The 19,429-nt window shown below is 46.2% G+C and overlaps 1 protein-coding gene across 1 annotated transcript; it reads left to right on the forward strand.

The window, feature by feature from the left end:
• Positions 1-6,335: 6,335 nt before the first annotated feature.
• On the forward strand, positions 6,336-16,797 carry Ncr3lg1 (natural killer cell cytotoxicity receptor 3 ligand 1). Its single transcript, XM_050130268.1, has 6 exons — positions 6,336-6,483; positions 7,419-7,747; positions 9,430-9,777; positions 11,525-11,845; positions 13,895-13,973; positions 14,935-16,797. Exons 2-6 carry the CDS (start codon positions 7,501-7,503, stop codon positions 14,960-14,962), a joined length of 1,023 nt encoding a protein of 340 aa, XP_049986225.1. The 5' UTR covers positions 6,336-6,483; positions 7,419-7,500; the 3' UTR covers positions 14,963-16,797.
• The last annotated feature ends 2,632 nt before the right edge of the window (positions 16,798-19,429 follow it).

Raw genomic sequence — 19,429 nt, forward strand, 5'->3', positions numbered from 1 at the left:
GCTTTATAGACATCTGAGACAAAGCCTCACAGCCCAGGCTGGCTTTGACCCTGCTTACCCCTCTGCTGTCTGACTGCTGGAGCAGTAGGCATGTACCTCCGTGCCCAGAGACAACTCCGGACTTTTTTAACTTGTTGGTGCTTGAACAGACTGAAGCCCAAGTCCAGTTCGCTTGTCATTTCTGGGAGGGATATGGTGGGAAGACAACTTGGAAATGCTCTTCTTATTACAGATACACTGTTTTCCTTTTAAAACTATGATTAGTTCATCATAGATTACAATCTAAAAACGCTCTGTAGTAAGATCAATATAAGTGATCATAAAGAACTGTGAATAAGAGGGCAGCCTTTATCAGAGAAGTAACCGAAGGAGAATAAAAATAAAGCTAATAAGAACCTATGGGAATTTTTTTTTGAGATGGGGTATTCCACAATTAATAAAAACCCAGTGACAGATATTGGGGTTCAACCTGAACATCAGAAAAGCAAAGTACCCAGCCACCTCAGGTAAGGTAAGAAAATGACAATCCTGCCTCCAGGAATCCTCAGACTGAAACTGAGCCTGAAATCTGTCTCTTCCTATTTTGTATTCCTTTCTAGTGCTGGGATTAAAGGCATGTACTATTACTGCCACGTTTCTATGGCAGACTAGTGTCACTACTGGGATTAAAGGTGTGTGTCACCACTGCCTGGTCTGTAAGGCTGATAAGTGGGGCTGTTTTGCTCTCTGATCTTCAGGCAAGTTTTATTTATTAAAATACAAATGAAATACTACTACAATGGGGTCTCATGTTGGTGATTCCCCCTGCCTCTGACTCCCTAGTACTGGGCTTATAGGAACCCTCCATGTCAAAGGTCCCTAACTTTTTCAAACCTTATTTCCTGAATGAGCAGTTAGCTATGAATTAATAAGCATTTCTCAGAAATTGCAGAACTAAGCCAGAACAAGCTTCAGTGACTGCAGACGGTGCTAATGGGAGAAATGCAAGCTTACGGCTTCATCACTATCGGCCGCTTACTGAGAGAACAACCCCATACCAATGAGGTTCCAATTTAAGAATTTAGAGCCTTCCAAATATTGCATACTGAACTATGCAGAAAACAATAGCCTCTCCCAATGATGGAAGTTTACAAATCTTGACTGTACTGTTTTATAGTGTAGGTGTTAACTGTGGTCCTGCACTTGCTGAGAAATATCCTATACCTGCTTGGACGTCAGCTGCCATGACATGCACTTCTGCCTCCACGTTCATCTTCCTGGTTACCCTTTCTACGGCACGGCTGTGAGACCGAGTTTGGTTCTGCTTATAATTGGTTTTGTCCTGCTAGGAGCTGAACCGAGGGTCCGACACATACTGTGAAAATGCTCTACGGCCTAGCCACATGCCCAAATCTTCTTTAAAAAAAGTTTTAGATCTGTAAAGCTTTATTTGAGAGGGCCTACATGACAAATTTAAAATCTAGGGAAGAACTTGATCCCTGGGTTTCACAGGAGCCGCGCTTTGATCCCAAAGCATTCATAAATAAGTAGGGTGTAGCAGACTTTTCTTTTTAAAGATCCCATTGAGAACGGTAAATGATCGCCGCCACCACAGGCCAGATTCCCTCTCCCTGGAGGCACTGACATCCTCTCAGCCCAGTGCATCAGGGATGTAAGGTTACTGCATCATCACAAATTTAATTCCTGCACTGAACAGGAAGGCTTATGGTCCAGCTGTTAGGCTCAAACCTGGGACAAATGGCTACTGGTGTTCCTGTTTAATATACCAAAGTAAACCTGTCTGCCAGGTTCTCCCAGCATCCCTCAGTCCCAACCTGTTACAGAGTGGTTGATGTGGTAGTTTGAATGTCATCCGGCCCCATAAGCTCATAGGGAGTGGCACTGTTAGGAGGTGTGGCTTTGTTGGAGTATGTGGGGATGGCCTTGAAGTGTGTCACTGTTGGGTCAAACTTGGGGGTTCCCTGTGCTCAGGATACCTCTCAGTCCACTTCCTGTCATGGTGTGTCTTCACAGAAGTAGAAGCCCTAACCACGGCAGCTGGTATGTCCTACTTTCTACCCTAGACGTCTCCAGCGCAGGGGCCGGGCTGTCCTTCCCTAGATGATCCAGCCATTTTGGATACCTGACCCTTTACCCTTGGCCTCTTGGTCTGCCTCTCCCCTCTCCCTTCCCTTCTTCTTCCCACATGGCTCAGGGTCTTGTTCATCCTGGACTCTCCCAGATGTCTCTGCCTCTGGCTATGTCTTCCTTTCATCTGCAATAAATCTTCTCCTCCACCAAACCTAGGAGCAGTCATGTCCTTCCTTTTCATTTCATTTTTTCCCCATTTATCTGGTGCTGGAACCTGGGATTAGTATATAACCGGCAAGGAACTCAGCCCATCTGAACAAGATGCTGGTCTGACGTTCCTGGGGTCTGTACGGATCGTTTGTTTCTGCTGCCTTCTGCCATCCATCAAAATTGACCCCAAATGCTAGAGTCTGCCTTCTCAGCTACTTCTGCCTCCACGATCTGTTTTCCTCTGTCCATTTCATCACAAAGTTTACTGAAAAGCTTCTTTCTTCTGAGTGCAGCCATCGAGTTGGACCGCCAGTGGGGAGAGCTGCTTCAGCAGCTGATTTTCCTGTGCAAATGAGATTGTCTACTTTCATCTTTATTAATAATGGTATTTTCAAAACCTTTCTAGACTCATGAGTAGATATATATCAAGGTGTTAAAATATTTATTTTACAGTTCTTCTGATTTTGCTATTCCGTGGAATCTTTCATAAGTAGTGATTTATCATTGCATAATTTCTAAGTTATGACTCAAATGATTTGAAAATGAGAGAGGAAAAAAATCCATCTTGTCCTCTTTGCCAGCTCCTATGAATCACTGTGTTTAACACATTGTTTTTGTTCCGCTTTGGCCAGTCCATTGTAAATGTTCAGTTCTAGTGGTGGCAGAGAGTATGCAATAGAACTAACTGTCTCTGCACTTGAGGCTCTCCTGGGTGGGATGAGAAATATGTGGACAGTTTCGGTCATTCCGTTATGGTCCACGATGACACAAGTTCCTCAGATCATACTTGGGGTTGCTTTACTTTTTACCCTTCTTGCTGGGGGCTGCTACTTTGTAGGTATTTCTTTAGAGCAGTCAAATATTGGTGCCTTTGTTTTGAGACAGAGTCTCCTGACTGGAACCTGCAGGAATAAGGGTCCTGAATGGCCAGGTGTCGAGTGGGAGGACCAGGGATGAGAGAGAGAAGACGAAACCAGGAGCTAGGACCAAGAGATTCTGTGGAAGCTGGTGTCAAGCAGGGTTATTCAGAAACACAGCCTCATATATACCGTTTGCAGGCCAAGGTCAGCAGAAAGCTAGGTCCGAAAGAAGACACAGCATTTGATGGATAGCCACAGTCCAGTGGGGAAGAGTTGGGACCTCAGAAACCAAAATCTTGACTCATTTGAGGAACTAGCCTCAGCCTCAGCCTGGCCTTGTCCAGTTTGGTCCTGGACAAGGACCTTTGACCTTTCATCAGGGCCTCTGAGAAAGTTTTGGTTCAGTCTGGCTCCCCACAGTTTTCTGTAGGCCAGGCTGACCTCTGACTCAGCATATAGCTCGTGGTTCTCCTGCCTCTGCCTCCCAATTCCTTTTTTCTCTTAACCCCCCCCCCCATTTCTCTGTGTTGCTGTCTCTCTTGCTCCTCCCCCATCTTTAATTCTGGGATAAAGCCTTAGATCGGTTCTTCACTTCCTAAGTGCTGGGATCACAGGTATATGCCACCATGCCTAGCAGGTTCTATTCATCATGTTCTTAATAATCCCAACACTTAAATGATGGTACTGAGTGGGCTGGAGAAGTGGCGCAGCAGTTAAGAGCACTGGCTGCTATTGCTCATGACTTGGGTTCAATTCCAGCATCCACACAGTGGCTCACAACCGGAGTCTGCAGCTCCAATTGCACTCGGTTGCACAGATCAGATTCCCGTTTCAGACTTCTGCAGACACCCTTTCTGGACTCTGCACCAGGCAGATTACCTAGCCTGTTTGTCTGTCTGTCTGTCTGTCTTGTGAGCCTCTGGGGTCCTCCTGAGTCACCTCGCAGCACTGGGTTCACTAGTGTGCACCGGTGCACCAGCTTGTTTGATGCATACTGGAGACCTGAACTCAGGTCCTCATGCCTGTGCAGGAAACGCTACTGACCCAGCTGTCCCCCTAGCCGTGAGAATGTGCTCTCTATTCTAAATTTTTAAAAAATAAAAATGCTACAGCTCAAGGATTACTTTTAATTTTTCTTTTCTTATTTAAATATTGAGCCATGCCCAGTATCTCAGTCCACCTCCTCTTGCCTGGGGATCACGAAGTCGCTCCTTCTCCAGCATCCTGTCAACCTGTGTGCCTCTATGTGTCACCATGATGAAAACAGACGGAACCTCTGGAACTGTAAAACCACCCAGTGACGTGCTCTTCTGTGGAAGAGTCGCTGTGGTCATGGTGTCTCTTCACAGCAGTAGAAAACTGAACCTTTTGTAAACCTTCTGTAAACATGTTAACTAGAACTGTTCTCTTCATTTTAAATTTGGAAACAAAATTCTGCTAGCCTGGAGATGAGATTTAATTCTCTCGGTTTATTTTGATCCTTGAACTATTTTAAAAATTATAAATCAATAACTGGGCTTTAAGACAGAGGTTTCACGTAATGTTTGCTAATGTTTTGTTACTTTAAATTTATTGCATGGATAGTAAAATTCTACCAGCATAGTACTTGTTGAAAATATTGTTCAAATTAATGTCTGTATATGTTCATTTTAAATTATATTAAAGTGAGGTAAATGCATATTTGTTGTAATTTATGCTTTTTGCATGGGTTTGTATATGTTGTGTGCATGTGGGTGGGTGCACATATGCATTTGTGTGCATTGTGGAAGCAGAGGTTGCTATGTTGGTCAGTGATTCTCCACGTTGTTCACCGAGGCAGGGTCACTTGCTGATCCTAGATCTCACCCGGTCAGCTACTCTAGCACACTAGCTAGCTTGCTCCTAAGAGCTGCCGCCACCTCTAGCGCTGGGGTGACGGGCGGAATGCTACTCATGGCTAGCTTCTATGTGGGAGCTGGGATCTGAACTCTGGTCCTCGGGCTTTACGCTCGGAGCCATCTCCTCGGGCCATCTTTTTATTTTTCAGCACTGTCGGGAACGGAATCCAAACTCTTGCCCACGCTAGGTAAGTGCGCTACCATTAAGTTTTATGCATTACTCTCTGGAAGGAAAAAGACAAACTGGACGATGTTGAAAGAATACAGTTTTCTAACCGTAAATGAACTATAAAGCAGAAGGGCCTGAGAGGATAGTACGGTGAGAGTCTGTCTCCAGAATTCCTAAAGACGGCCATTCAGCCCCTACACGGGGCCTTTCTGGGAGTGCAGACGCACTGGTTTTCCAGTAACGCTTGTCTGATGCTCAGTTAGCAGAGAACATGGATGCCTGTGTCCGTGTCCCAGGCCTGAGATCCATTGCTATCTATTGCCAGGGGAACAATTCACCTTATTGTCAGTTCTGGTTGGTTTTTGCCTGAAGCAAAGTAACTTGGAGGAGTAGGCAATTCATCAATTCATCGTTCTTAGTTATCTTTTTTGTCTGCTCAACAGGGGGAGGGCTGCACCACCTGAGAAGCTGGGGAGCCAGCAAGCCCACCTGGTAGGAACATGGCCATAATTCAGAGAAGGGAGGGCTAAGAGTTTACTTTTCCCCTGTGTCAGTAAGGGCACTGCCAAGAACTAGTCTCCTAAACTCCCAAATGCTCCAGTGGCAATCACGGCCCCAGGTCAGCAGGGGACAGGACCGGGAACACAGTGTGTTCTGGGAAGACTGGGAGGTGAGATGGGTCAGCTTCACAAGGGAGACAAACACTGTGTGGTCTGGATGGGAGCACACAGGTGTGCAAACTGTCTTAAAGGGTCTTTGCACTTGTGATTCTAGAAAGGATTTTAGAGGTCCATCTGGGTAGAGGAGGTCACTCTTTCAAATACAGATGTCGTGAAGGAAAGCATGGAGAAAGGGGAGTGACACCGAGGACAAGGAAAGGGGGCAGAGACTGGAGGATGCAGCCAGGAGTCCAGCAGGTCTCCCAAGCTGGGAGAGACACAGAAGAGCCTTCCTTAATCTGCCTTAACCTGCCGAGGAAGGAGGGGACTATGTCCTAGCTGCTGCTGTCACTGCCAAGCTAGTTTAGAGCTCTTGCCTATAGGGCTCTTTCTCCCTCCTTCGCCCCACCTAGCACGCTTCGCCGCACCCCACACCCCGACACGTCCCGCCCACTTCCTGCAGGCTATAGTCAGCTGAGCCCTCAGCAAGCTTCCTTTGAGCTCTGAGCGCAGACACCGCCCTCCACCCGACCCCACCTCATCGCCACCGTGTCTTGCTGGCCGGCTGAGCGGTGCCCTGAGGGTGGGCTTTCATCTTGTAATTTCTAGAGGATCTGTGGACCGAGCAGACAGATTTGGTGAGTGGTGAGACAGAAAAGTCTCTCTCTTTCTCATCTCTTTTTATAACTTCGAGACTCCATAGATGGAGAAAACCTGCCCAGTGCCTTGATGGGAATTCCTCGTGGCTAGTGGTGGAGCAGGAGCAGGAGCAGGTCTAGGGGAAGGCAGATCTGTTCTTCCGAGTTGGCTCCAGCAGCTTGTGTGTTTGTCATCAGCCTCAGAGGATACTGGCGATTAGAGAGGGGCCAGGACACAACGACGGAGGGAGAAGGGACAGAGAAGAGAGGGGGGCTGGGACGATCTAAGGGAAAGAGAGGAAGGGCAGACAGACTGGAAAGGGTTTTCTAAGTTGAGTTTTGGGAGAAGGGGCCTGAAGCCAGAAGGAAAGGAAAGGGGAAAGGAAAGGAGCAATAACTGAAAATGAATTTGGTGCTTTCTCTCAAGTTGGGCATCTGGCTGAGGCTCGTATCTGGACGGTGGGGAATATTATTTTACTGAGGAATATCTTAGAATACCTTGTCTTTCTGGGACTGTATGTGCCAGATGTATGACGGGTGCTCAAACTCCTGGTGCTCGGAGTTTGTTTCCTTTGGAAACTTTTTCCAGGCAGGGTCACTTGTATCTCAGGCTAACTTGGAGTTTCAACTTCTGCTTTTGCTACCTTAGTTCCCTGGTGCTAACTTTAGAAGCTTGTGTCACCTCATCTAGTGCCTCTATCTGCCAACTGAGCTCAGTCCTCTTCCAGGATGGCATTTTGTAGAGAAGGCGTGGAGTGTGACATCCCATCTTTTCCTAAAGACCTGAAGTTAATTGCTGATTAAACACCTTCAAAGCCCCCTCCACCATACAGCTGAGGCACTTGGCTGAGCCTGGACACGCGTCTCTTCAAGTGCTTCTTGTCTTTCTGCTTAAGAAACTCGTCCACTTGATCTGAACTTGTTTTCTGTTACAGACTGCCAGGACCCAGGTGCTTTCGTGTGTGGCCCACCATACTCTGAGGGGACTGCTTCTGCTTCACTGCTCAGCTGGTGAAAATGCATGTCCTGATGACTTCACAGAGGGGTCCAGAGAGTGCGCACATGAACCCCAAGGGCCCATGCCGCACTGCTCTCTGCGGTTGTAGCTCTTCCCCGCGTGGCAGCAGCCTAAGACCACCCAAGAGTTGTGGAGGGCAGAGCAAGCCAGTTCAGTTCAGCACTGTGGGCTCATCATGGGTAGCAGAGTGCCACACTGGCTTGCTGACGTTGCTATTGTTCTTTCTGTGGTACATGCCCATGGCAGGTAGGATTGGATGGAATGGGAAGGAACAGGGAAACAGGGAAGCCACTGTTGCTCCTGCCATCCCTGGTGGGCTCCTAGGGCTTGTGGCCTGCCATCTCTTACCCTGCCTCTTGTCATAGTGCAGATATATGTGTGTATGTATATGTGTATGTATGTATATGTATATATGTGAGTACTCTTGTCATAGTGCAGATATATATATGTATGTGTATATGTATATATGTGAGTTGTGTATATGTATATATGTGTGTATATATGTGAGTGTTCTTGTCATAGTGCAGATATATATGTGTGTGTATATGTATGTGTATGTATATATATTATATATGTGTGTATATGTATATATGTGAGTGTTCTTGCCATAGTGCATATATGTGTGTATGTATATATGCATGTGTATGTATATCTATATATTATATGTGTGTATATGTATATATGTGAGTATTCTTGTCATAGTGCATATATATATGTATATATATGAGTGCTCTTGTCATAGTGCAGATAGATATGTGTATATGTGTGTGTGTATATGTATATATGTGTGAGTGCTCTTGTCATAGTGCAGATATATATGTATGTATATGTATATATATGTGTGTGTATGTATATGTATATATATGTGAGTGCTCTTGTCATAGTGCAGATATATATGTGTATATATATGTGTGTGCATGTATATGTATATATGTGTGAGTGCTCTTGTCATAGTGCAGATATGCTGACTGGCTGCTCAGCTGTGCTTTGAGGACCTACAGTGTGCAGCTTGCCTTGACTGCATCCCTCTTGGTGCCTTGCTTCCTCACCATGATGTGGGAACATGGGCAAGGTTGGAGAAAAACTCCCTTTGTCTCACCCAGGCATCTTTACCAGAGGTTTCGCAGAGGTGAGGAGGAAGAGCTTCATCTCATGGTGACGATGTAAGGGTCTTAGTTCTGTAGCGTGAGCATCTAAGATAGGGGGCTGGCTAGTTCAGCTCCAGGACAACTTCCTATTTTGTCATCATAGTAGAGAGGTCTTTCTTGCAGCTTACACACCTGTCGATGGCTTTAATCCCATTCAGAGGGCTGCAACCTCATGCCATAATCATCTCCCAAGTCCTTACTTCTAAATGCTGGCTCAGTGGGGGTTTAGCCTTGACATATCAATTTGGGAAGGATGAAGAACTCCGTACTTAGCACATCACCAAACATGTTAACTGAAAATATAACATTTTTATTATACATGCAAATGGATCTACAGCCTTGCTGTGACTCCTGTCAGACTTCTTTGTGGAAATTGATCAGTTGGGGCTGCTGAGATGATCTGGCAGATTAAGCCTGATGAACTGAGTTTGCTTCCTGGAGCCCACATGGTTGAAGGAGAGAACTTACTTCCACAAGTGTTCTCTGACCTCTATGTAGGAGCTACACACTCATACACACCACTAACACACACACACATACACTAGGTAAATGTAATTTTTAGTTAAAAATTAATTATCTGGTTCTTAAATGTGCATGGACCCCCTAACAGCCAACACAAGCTTATAAAGAAAGGACAGGGCTGGAGATCTGTCTGGATTAACAAGGGCCCTTAGGTCAGAGCTGTTCGGAGCTATTCAAGGCTGTAACAGGGGCTGTTCATCACATTCCAGTGGCTGGGTACTAAGAGCCTCCTGTAACCGAGTTCTTTTATTTCCGTAGGTGGGCTGGAAGTGAAGACGGCAGAGATGCCACAGATGGTATCCCTACATGACAACGTCACTATAGTCTGTGAAATTCCCGGCTCACCCCACCTGAACATCACGACTGTGGGAATCATCTGGTCTTTGAAGAACGAGTGGCAGGAAGCTGAGGTCCCCATATATGAGTTTTATGGAAATCACCTCAAGGCATTCCGACCTGGAGCCAGTGTGTCATTGTTGAGGCTACAACGGGGAGATGCCTCCCTTTATCTGCCCAGGATCGAGCTGAGGGAGGCAGGAGAATACCGATGCAAGCTGGTGGTCACCCCTGACCAAGGAGAGGGAATAACCAGGCTAGATGTCGTGGGTGAGTCCTCAGTGAAAATCCCCTGTGGTTCCGATGGTGCTGGGCTAGTGGTGGATGTGTGGGTGGCCAAGCAGAGCAGAGGGTTAGAACATGAGTGACAGGCTGGCGGGGGGGGGGGGGGGGGGCGGGGGGTTCTGTTTTGTTCCTTGCCCCCCCCGGCAAAGCGGAAAAACAAAAGAGGGAGAGNCATTGCAACCCATGTCAAGAGGCAAATACTAAAGAGGATGAGGCAGGAGCATCTTGAATTTAAGGCCATCTGGGCTTACACATTTTGTGAGGAGTTGTATGAGGCTTGATTGTAAAGTCCAGACTCTGGCTCCAGCCCCTACTCCTGCTCAAACTAAACAAAACCAAAACACTTTGACAAGCTTTAGCAACTGAACAGTCTCTCTGAACTTCAGCGCCCTTTCCTGTCCTCAGAGGTAGAGATAACCAGCCTAAGGGCTGTAGGGAAGCGCTGGTGAGCAGCCTGCTCTCCGCTGGCTGCTGGCTGCCTCAGAAACAAGTGCTACACCTGTCCATGCTCACTGACTCCGCGCCTCTGGAAGGCCGCTGGGAAAGGAGCTCGTGCCAGGCTGGGCTCCTCGGATCTCAGCTGATTACACTTTGCTACTTTCAACCTGAGAGACTGGGACGAACATTAAATATCTTTGGACACGGTCTCATTAAGTTTCTAGAAGGTGGCATGGGCAGTGGCAGGTGTTTTTCTGCTGTTCAAGCCAACCTTACCACAGTGTGTGTCTGTGACTGCTTCTGCCTTCGACCCCACGGCGTTCATCTGCAGTTACTTAGATCAGCGCCATTACCATTACCTGATGTCAGGGTGTTGTGCATTTGGGTGTTTAGTTAGACTCGCTGGCATAGTCTGTTTGTTTCCTTCTTTGTTTGTTTGAAGACAGTTTCGTGCATCCCAGGAGGTTGGCTCTGAACTTGCTGTGTGGCTGAGGACTTCGTCTATTTTGGATAAAAGACCCTTATTGCCTGTGTATTTCACAAAATAGGTTCTTAAAGTCTTCCTTATCATTTTACATTGCCAACTTCTACATAGAAGTGTTGCATTTTTAGTATACTAACTTGCTGTTTTTTCCTTCATAGTTTATGACCTGACATTATTTTCTTATTTGGTTTTTTTGGAAAGTGGTTTCAGGTAGCCTAGGCTGGCCAGGATTTGCGGTGTAGCTATAGACGGCCCTGCCTTCTGAGCCTCCCGCCTCCGTCTCCCTGTGCTGGGAGTGCAGCTTGTGCCTGCTCACCAGGCTAGCCGTCTGTCCCGTTGTCAGTGTCACAGGGCTATCCTTAAGGACACTTCCTGGAAGGTGCTCGTGCCCCTGGGAATAGATCCAAATGACTGCATCCTCCTGCAGTGTCTCTTTAAACTGCACAGGGCATTTCCAAGGCAAGCATGCTGAGAATCAGTAGTGTCCACTGCAGCTATGCTCCACTGCTTTTTTATAATCTGAAAAATGTCTGACAATAGCTTCATAAACTCTGCTTGACAAAATTGGTGTTGTAGATGGGGGCCACAGCACACCCGGAAGAGATTAATGTGTCCACTCACCACCTGAGCACTTGCCAGGGGTCAACATACCAATAAGGTCTCCCCTGTCAACCTCCAAAGAGCTCCCAGTCTGGTGTGATAAACTGTGTGGTCCCTAAGCTCATTCCTGGGATAGAAGCCATTCAGTGTGGTGTGAGGAGAGAAACAGGCGGCTGGCTCTTGCCAAAGTGTGGCTCTTTTCTATGGCAGCTCACCCAGCCATGGCACTGTTTGTGGGAGCGGAGCCAAATGGTGAAGGACAGCGCATTGTATGCGAGCTGGATGGATTCTACCCAGAAGCCTTTGCCATCAAGTGGGGGAGATGCACCCTGAAGGATCCCCACTTCCAAGTGATTACTGACGGCATCGTCACTGGTCCCACGATGAAGAATGAGGATGGCACCTTCAGGGTTACCAGCTCCTTGGCCCTGAAGCCAGCTCTGCAAGACCGTGGCGTTATCTACCACTGTGTGGTGTCACACAGGTCCTTGCTTGTCCCCAAGAAGCTCAATCTCACACTGCCCGAGAAAGGTAAGCATCCTCCTGCTCCCACACACACACTTGAGGACACGTGACTGGATGCTTGGGATTTTGAGAAGCCTAGGATCTCTGCTGTGGAAGGAGAGGAAATTTGGGGCTAAAGGAGAACTAGCCTCTAGTTCAGCTCGGACCCCAGAGTCAGCAGTCCAGATTTAGGTCCTGTGCTGATGGCCCAGAAGTAGATGGGAGGCAGGGAGGATAGTGCCATCAGGGCTGTTTGTCAGCGCAGAACAGCCTAAGAATCTGGATGTTCCTGTGACAGGGAGTGGGCAGCTTGCCAGCTCCTTGGAGACCAGGACCAGCATCATCCTCTGAGGATAAGAGACTGTCAGGAACCAGGGAGCAGCTGCACCAGCCCGCTTTCTAGTCCCTTTATAGGTCCCTCAGTCAGTAGTCTGTGAGGTGTGTATCAAGATGAGGAGTCAATGGAAGGATGTGATGATAGTTAAGACTTCCTACGAAGCACCAGAGTCTTAGGCTAGCACACCCACTGCAGTTATCCTGGTAGGGTGAGGGATTTGAGCTCGTATCTGGGCTGCCCTGACTGTGGCTCTAGTGTTTTGTGGAGATGACCCTGCTGATCAAACATCTCTTCTTAACTGAAAGGAATACAGAATGTAAGGATCAAATAGGGCTCTGTGTGTGTGTGTGTGTGTGTGTGTGAGAGAGAGAGAGAGAGAGAGAGAGAGAGAGAGAGAGAGAGAGAGAGAGAGAGAGAGATGTGGCTGTGCCGGGTGAGCTGTGGGAGATGGCACTGTGCCTAGAGTAAGGACTAGAAGCATGTATGAATGTAACTTAAATATGCTGTGTGTTTCTAATATGCATTTTTTGGGTGGATGTGATTGTATATGATGTAGTCTAGAACCCATAAAGTTGTGTGTGACATATAGTGTGTGATATTACTTAGACCTTATTTTGTCTCTCGCATACGCCTTTCCCTCCTTCATTTCCCCTTCTCTCTCTTTCTCTTTCTTCCCTCCCTCCATGCCTTCTTTCTCCTTTCTTTTAAAGTTTGTATGTATGTATGTGGGGGCATGCAACATGGTGCACGTGTGAAGTCAGTTCCCTCCTTAAGGGGAAGCAATGATGCAACTCAATTACCTTAACTCACTGAGTCATCTCAGACCCTCCGTTCAGGCTCACTTTGAATTTGCTATGAAGTCTAGGATGATCTTGAACCGTTGATCTTCCAACTTCTACTTCCAGAAGGCTAGAATTATAGGTCTGTGTCACTACACCCAGCTTAATGCAGTGCTGGGCCTTGAGCCCAGGGCTTGGTGCTTGTGGGACAGACACTCCACAATGGGGCGACATCTCTACACACTTCCTTTATTTATGTTTGAAACAAGGTTTCGGTTTGTAGCCCAATTGCCTTGAACTCCTGAACTCCCTAAGGCTGGGCTTCCAGGTGTGTACCACCGTGCCGCCACCAGACCTTACTTTGCTGTGCTGAATACGCTGATGTCGGATGTGCGTCCTAGGAATGGTGGCGCAGAGGCCTGGTGGCTGATCTCCGATGAGAAGTGGCACCAGCCACACAGATTTCAGCACCAGTCCTGTGTAGTCTTGGGCCCAATAAGTTTGTGTGTGTGTGTGTGTGTGTGTGTGTGTCTGTCTGTCTGTCTGTCTGTCTGTCTGCCTGTCTGTCTGTATTTGTAGCTATTCCTGTTGCTGTCAGAAAATGCCCCAACAAATGCAGCTCAATGAAGAAAGGGCTTCTTCTTGGCTTCCCATTCAAGGGTAAGTCTGTCAAGGCAGGGAAATGATGGCAGCAGGTACTTGAGGCAGGTGGCCGCAGTGTGAAGTCAGGACACAGAGGGCACTGAGCGCTCAGCTTAGCTTCTCCTGGCTCGGTCAAGGACCCCAACTTATTGAGCAATGTCAGGCACAGTTAAGTGTGTGTTCTCCTTCCTCAGTTAACCTAACGTAGATAATCCTGCACAGATGTGCACAGAGGGTTGTCTGCTACATGATTCTCGGTCCTATCAAGTTGACAGTAGTGACAATCCTAACATCCTCCCTCTTTCTCTCTCTCTCCAGGATCTATGGAGATATATGTTACTATTGTTTTTCCCAGTGTTCTGCTGGGTTTAGTGCTAGCTTTTTGGCTCTGCAGATGGTAAGTACCTTGAGACAAAGCACAAGCTCGTGTCTAGAACTTGGCTTCGGGGATAAAGTCACCAGACAGTGTCATAAACTCTGGGGATGGATGCTGGGGTTTCTGTGTTGTTTTCTGATGTTGCTTTAGGAAAAAGTTTTCCCATCTGGTCTCTTCTTTGTGACTCCGGAGGAAGACTGTCCATGGGATACAATTTGCAGTGGGAATCACATCTGACCTTATTGTTGAGACCAGGGCTTTGAACTATGGACTATAGTGTCCTGCCACACACAAAGTCATCAGCAGAGAAAGTCAGTGACCTTGATGCTCATATTTTGTTAACACCTTCGTGGGCTAACTGACTACAAGTTTTCAGTGGGGGACCAAGAATTTCTAAGTCCCCATTAGATATTTCTAAATTAAATTTCTGATGCAAACAAAGAGAATAGTGCAGTTGCTGTAGAGGATCAGGACCCAGTGCAGACGTGTTGGTTGGAATGGTCTAGGTTGTCAAGTGGATCAGCAGCACTTACGGGCCTGCCGAGGCACCATCTGCATGGCTGATGCTTCTCATTGCACTGCATTCAGAGAACTGGGAGAGTCAGAGAAGAAGATAAGGACCGCTGGGCTGCAGAGATGCTCGGCGGGTAAGCGCACTCGATGCTTGTATAGGGCCTGGGTTTTCATTTCTCAGCACCTACATGGTGACTCCTAACTCCTTGGGAACATCTGCTCATCTCCACAGAATCATGTACACATACGGTGACCAGAAACCCATGCAGGCCACACACAAACACACAGAAACAACACAGAAATAAGTCTGTTTTTAAAAGACGAAGAAAAGAAAGGCTGCTGATCCAACACAGGCCAACTGTTTTCTGGGGCTTACTTTCCTGGCTAGGCCTGGAAACCTGCTCATACGGTTTTATGGAAGGGTTTCTTGTGACGCTGATTGCTGTCTTTTGTTCTTGCCTTTCTCTAGCTGCTGTGCAGGTGCTGCTACGACTTAGCAGGAACCCTTGAGTGAAAAGGGCACAAAGCCCGTGACTTGGCCTGAATCTTGCATCCATTTCTTCTGTCTTTACTTCGGCCTTCAGTGTCCCTCACAAGTGGACAGCTCCTTGACGTGGGGTCCAGCCGTTTGACATGCTGTCAGCTAAGAAAATTTAAGCTGTAATTTTTAAAGATCAATTTTTAGGATTGTTTTCTATGTGAGATTCTTAATCATGAAGACACAGTATGGCGAAACTGCCAATGAAAGCAGTCTGCAAGGGGCATTTCTGGCTCTCAGTGTCTACTAAGATAAATATCTTGACGATTCACCATAGGGCCTTGGAAAAACAAGCTCAAGCCAAACCTCAAATCTACAGTTGGAAGGAATTAAAATTAAGGCAGAGATTAATCAAATGGAAATGGAAAAGTATGTTAATGACTCCAGAGAGTCCTTTTGTATCAAATCCTTACTCAGGCTACTGGCAGAAAGCCAAGCCCCACCTTAATAAGGTCAGAGATGAGAAAGGAGCCATCCAGAAGCTCAGGGAGTCCAGGACATTCTTTAAAAACAGGCATTCCGCTAAATTAGAACATTTTTAAAGTATTGGATGAATGACTTGGTATATATATATGGTCTTCCAGAGTTAACCCCAGATGAGATAAATAATTTAAACAGATCTGTTAGGAGAAGTGAGATTATGTAATGATAATGATAATAACAGTAAGAGCAACAATGTCTTCAAACAAAGTAGTGTTCATCTCTGTCCACACCATACATGGTTCTCTGGACAGCAGAAAAATATACATGCTTCTAACAAATCTGTAGTTCTTGCTAGGACTCAAAGGTATGAGTCTATTCCTTCTGTTTACAGATACCTGTTATCTGCTCTTTTTCTACAATATGGGTTTTTAAGTAAATAAATTTAAACTTCTATTTCTAGTTTAAACTTATCTCAATAGACTTCCACTTAGCTGGCAGATGAATCTAGGCATGAGTAGCTGACCAAAACCTTCTCTGAATGGCTGTGAACCCTGGACTTCCTGAAAGCTGATGTGGACCAGTCCAGCTGATGTGAACACACCCTGTTCCCTCAACGAAGTCTGATGAGTGTCCCATTGCCTGAATGCTCCCCCCTGTAGCTAGCCTTTCAACCTGCTTGGGCCCGGATAACAACGCCCTAATGTCAGCTTGAAGCAGTTGTGGAAAGGAACACATTGTCCCATACCCACTGACCAAAGTACGTTGAAAGGCTGAGACAAGGGGGACCTTCCTGGCATGGGGGACAAGATAATTACCTATAGTGTCTGTTAATACACTAGGTCCAGAGTTGTCAGTTAATGGATTTATTAATTTAAGTAGTCCCATACTTCCTTAAAACCAGGGGCAAGCAGGACCCAAGATTGGGTCCTGTCTTTGGTGCTTGTGAATATGAACAGGTCACCCAAAGGAAGTTCTTTACTTCCAACCATTATCACCTACCAGAGTAGGACTCAGCCATAGATAAATTTAATAGAGGCCTGAGTCTCAGTAGTTTACCCTGAAGCAATACCTGGTTGCAGGAAGGACCATAAACTGAGATTACCTGGGCACCATCCAAAGCAAATGCCTAACATTCCAACTGCTGTAGATAGGACCACCTGCCAGCACACATTCACCAGGACATCCCTAGACAAATGTGAGCCAATCAAGTGTCCTGAACCTCAGAAACCCCTCACCCCCACCTTTATTACTATAAAATGCTATTCTAACTGAGCTCGGGGCTCTCTGTTTATTCCAATACATTGGACATGCAGAGAGACCAACTATTAAAATAAAGGCTCTTCGCAAAAAAAAAAAAAAGTGTTCAAGCCCTGACATCACCAGTCAAAGCTACCAAAGGTTCAATAAAGCACTAACACCAGCCTTTTGAACATAGGAAAGAAAAGATCATCAAACTCTCTTAGAAAGTCAGCATTAGCATCATATCAAACTGACTTTACTAGATGAAGACATAACAAGAAAGGAAGTGGGTTTTTTTTTAACATTTATTAATTTATTTATTTATTGCATGTGTGTGAGCTTGCCCATGGGTGTGGAGGTCAGAAAAAAAAATTACTGTGTTTTCACTAAACTCAGGTAGGAGAAAAGGATGTCCACTTTCTCTGCTCTTATTCAATATACTTCTTGGAATCTTGGTTAGGGCAGTATGATAAGAGAAGAAAACAGCTATTTATACCTATCATCTGTCTGTCTGTTGGTCTCTCTGTCTGTAATCGAGGCAAACAGAAGGAATATCAGGTCCAGTAAGATGGCTTAGTCTGGGCACCTGAGTTCCGTTCCCAGAAATACAAGTGAAGGCGGAAGGAGAGAGCCAACTTTGTATAGTTGCCCTTTGACCGCCACACCCTCCCCATGGCATGCCCTTCCCCCTCACACGCATACACAGTAAAACAGGAATGTGGAGCATAGATAGGAAGGAAACCCCAAGGTCTCCTTATGTGCAAGTGAGACGAGAGACCCCCAACAACCCCACCAGTGTACTGCATATGTTGATGGTTTTAAAGTGACATATTTGTAAGCAAGTTTTTAAAAGTGTTTTTTAGTGTCTTTGACTAGGAATTTGTAAAGCTGTGTATATGAACTTGATGTATTATTCAAAAGTTTACAAAGCCAAGTAATCCATGGCTTCTCTCTTTTATATGAAATATATTGTGACCAAGGAAAGACTTTACAAGCACAGTCCTGCTACTTGAAGTCCATATCTGCCTGTTTGCCTTGAAATACGTGTTTTGTTGTTATATGTATGAGATGCACATGCACTGCAGAGAAATGGTCTGTTTGTGGACATGGTGCTAAAATCCTGAGAGGCCTTACAATGTCGTCCTACTGAACAAAATGCCTTAAGTTATTCTTCACTAATAGATGATGAATTCGTAGAGAAGAGGTCTCTGTGCATTGACGATGATCAGTGCTAGCTCCTTTGTATGCTAAAGACATTTGTGCTTCTGTTGTGTTACATAAGCCTTCTAAGGTTCAAAGCTTAGGGGAACAGGAAGCTAATGTCCTCCAAACTAGAACTGTTACTGGTGCTATATGAGGCAGGATAGGAAATCAGGGGAGAGAATGGGGAGAGGATGGAGCCCCCTGCTGGGGAGTCTGGTTGGAGCCTCTCACCAGCTTAAAAATGTTTCAGCCAAATTCACATTATGAATTGTGTGACTGTGGTCAACAATAGGAATATTTATGTGAAGGGTGTTACAATAGCATATACCAGCCCTGCGTGTCCAGGACCCCAGGGAAGGTCTCCCTCCTCCTCCGTGTTCTTGGGAACCTCCTAAGTAAGAAGAGCTTTGTTTACAGTGGGATGTGCTAACTGCCTGTATTTATACAACCTAGACTTGTTCCCCTGCCAGGTGCACTTCAGGGACCACCCTTTAGAGACAGTGACTTCCAAAGTCCTTCTGTGTCTAATCCAGACATGGCATTGCATACCTTTAATCTAGCACTGGGAGTTAGATCTTTGTGAGTTTGAGGCCAGCTTGATCCACATAGTGGGTTCGAGGCCAGCCAGGGCTACACAACGAGACACTGCCTCAAACAAGTAAGAGAAATAGTAAATTCTGTGTATTAGCATTGTAAAGCCGACGAGGGAAGGTTGTAATCTGGGAAACCCATGACCTCGGGGTGCTTTTTTTATTTTTTCTCAAGTGCCTTTTTTTCAGTCCTTGTGTTTCAATGTGTTAAGTAAAAATCTCTTTGTAATAAACTCCAAATATTCTCCTCGATGGATTGTTTTGTAATTCTTTTATTCGGTGAGTCAGAAGCTGAATTTTCTGTGGCAACATTAAGAATCCAGCTGTACCTGAGTCAAGGTCTCCAAAAGATTGAAGAACTCTAGCCGCAGGAGGCAGTTCTGGGCTGTCTCCACGCCAATGGCTGCAGCACCTTTTCTGAGCCTGGGTTGGATTGTTTGGAACCCTGTGGGTGAATTCCTCTGGGCCTGCATGCTACTTTGGTTTCTTTGTTTCTTCTGTTTTCTGTCAAGACCCACATGGTGTTTAATAAGTACCCTGACTCCAGAAAACAACAATTCTCAGAGCCAGCCACTCTGTTCCTGGGTCAAGTGGGTGCTAGGCAGCCTTCCTGGGGCATCATTATGAGGCTGGCTCTCCAGATGTAGCAAGCCTCTGTCCTAGGTAGGGATTCTGCTGCTGTGAGGGAACACCACCACCAAAGCAACTCAGAGAGGAGAGGGTTTATTTGGCTTGTACTTCCATGTCACTGTTCATCATCTAAGGAAGTCAAGACGGGAACGCACACAGGGCAGGAATGTGGAGGCCATGTATGAGTGCTGCTCACTGGCTTGCTCCGTCTGCTTTCTTATAGAACCCAGGATCACCAGTCCAGGGATGGCCCCACCCTCCATGGACTAGGCCCATCCACTGTGACGGTGGGATTGATCTAATGGGAACTCACCAAGGCCAGCTGGACTGGGATGGATGGA

Source organism: Alexandromys fortis, unplaced genomic scaffold (genome assembly GCF_014885135.2).
Source record: "Alexandromys fortis isolate MF-2015 unplaced genomic scaffold, M_Fortis_MF-2015_v1.1 scaffold_342, whole genome shotgun sequence".
In the NCBI taxonomy this organism is placed as follows: domain Eukaryota; kingdom Metazoa; phylum Chordata; class Mammalia; order Rodentia; family Cricetidae; genus Alexandromys; species Alexandromys fortis.

Bases quoted from the DNA above. Each gene is read 5' to 3' on its own strand.
- Ncr3lg1 (XM_050130268.1), top strand. From the start codon at position 7,501: ATGCATGTCCTGATGACTTCACAGAGGGGTCCAGAGAGTGCGCACATG. The intron at 11,846-13,894 runs GTAAGCATCCTC...CTCTCTCTCCAG, and splicing joins TCTCACACTGCCCGAGAAAG to GATCTATGGAGATATATGTT. The intron at 13,974-14,934 runs GTAAGTACCTTG...GCCTTTCTCTAG, and splicing joins GCTTTTTGGCTCTGCAGATG to CTGCTGTGCAGGTGCTGCTA.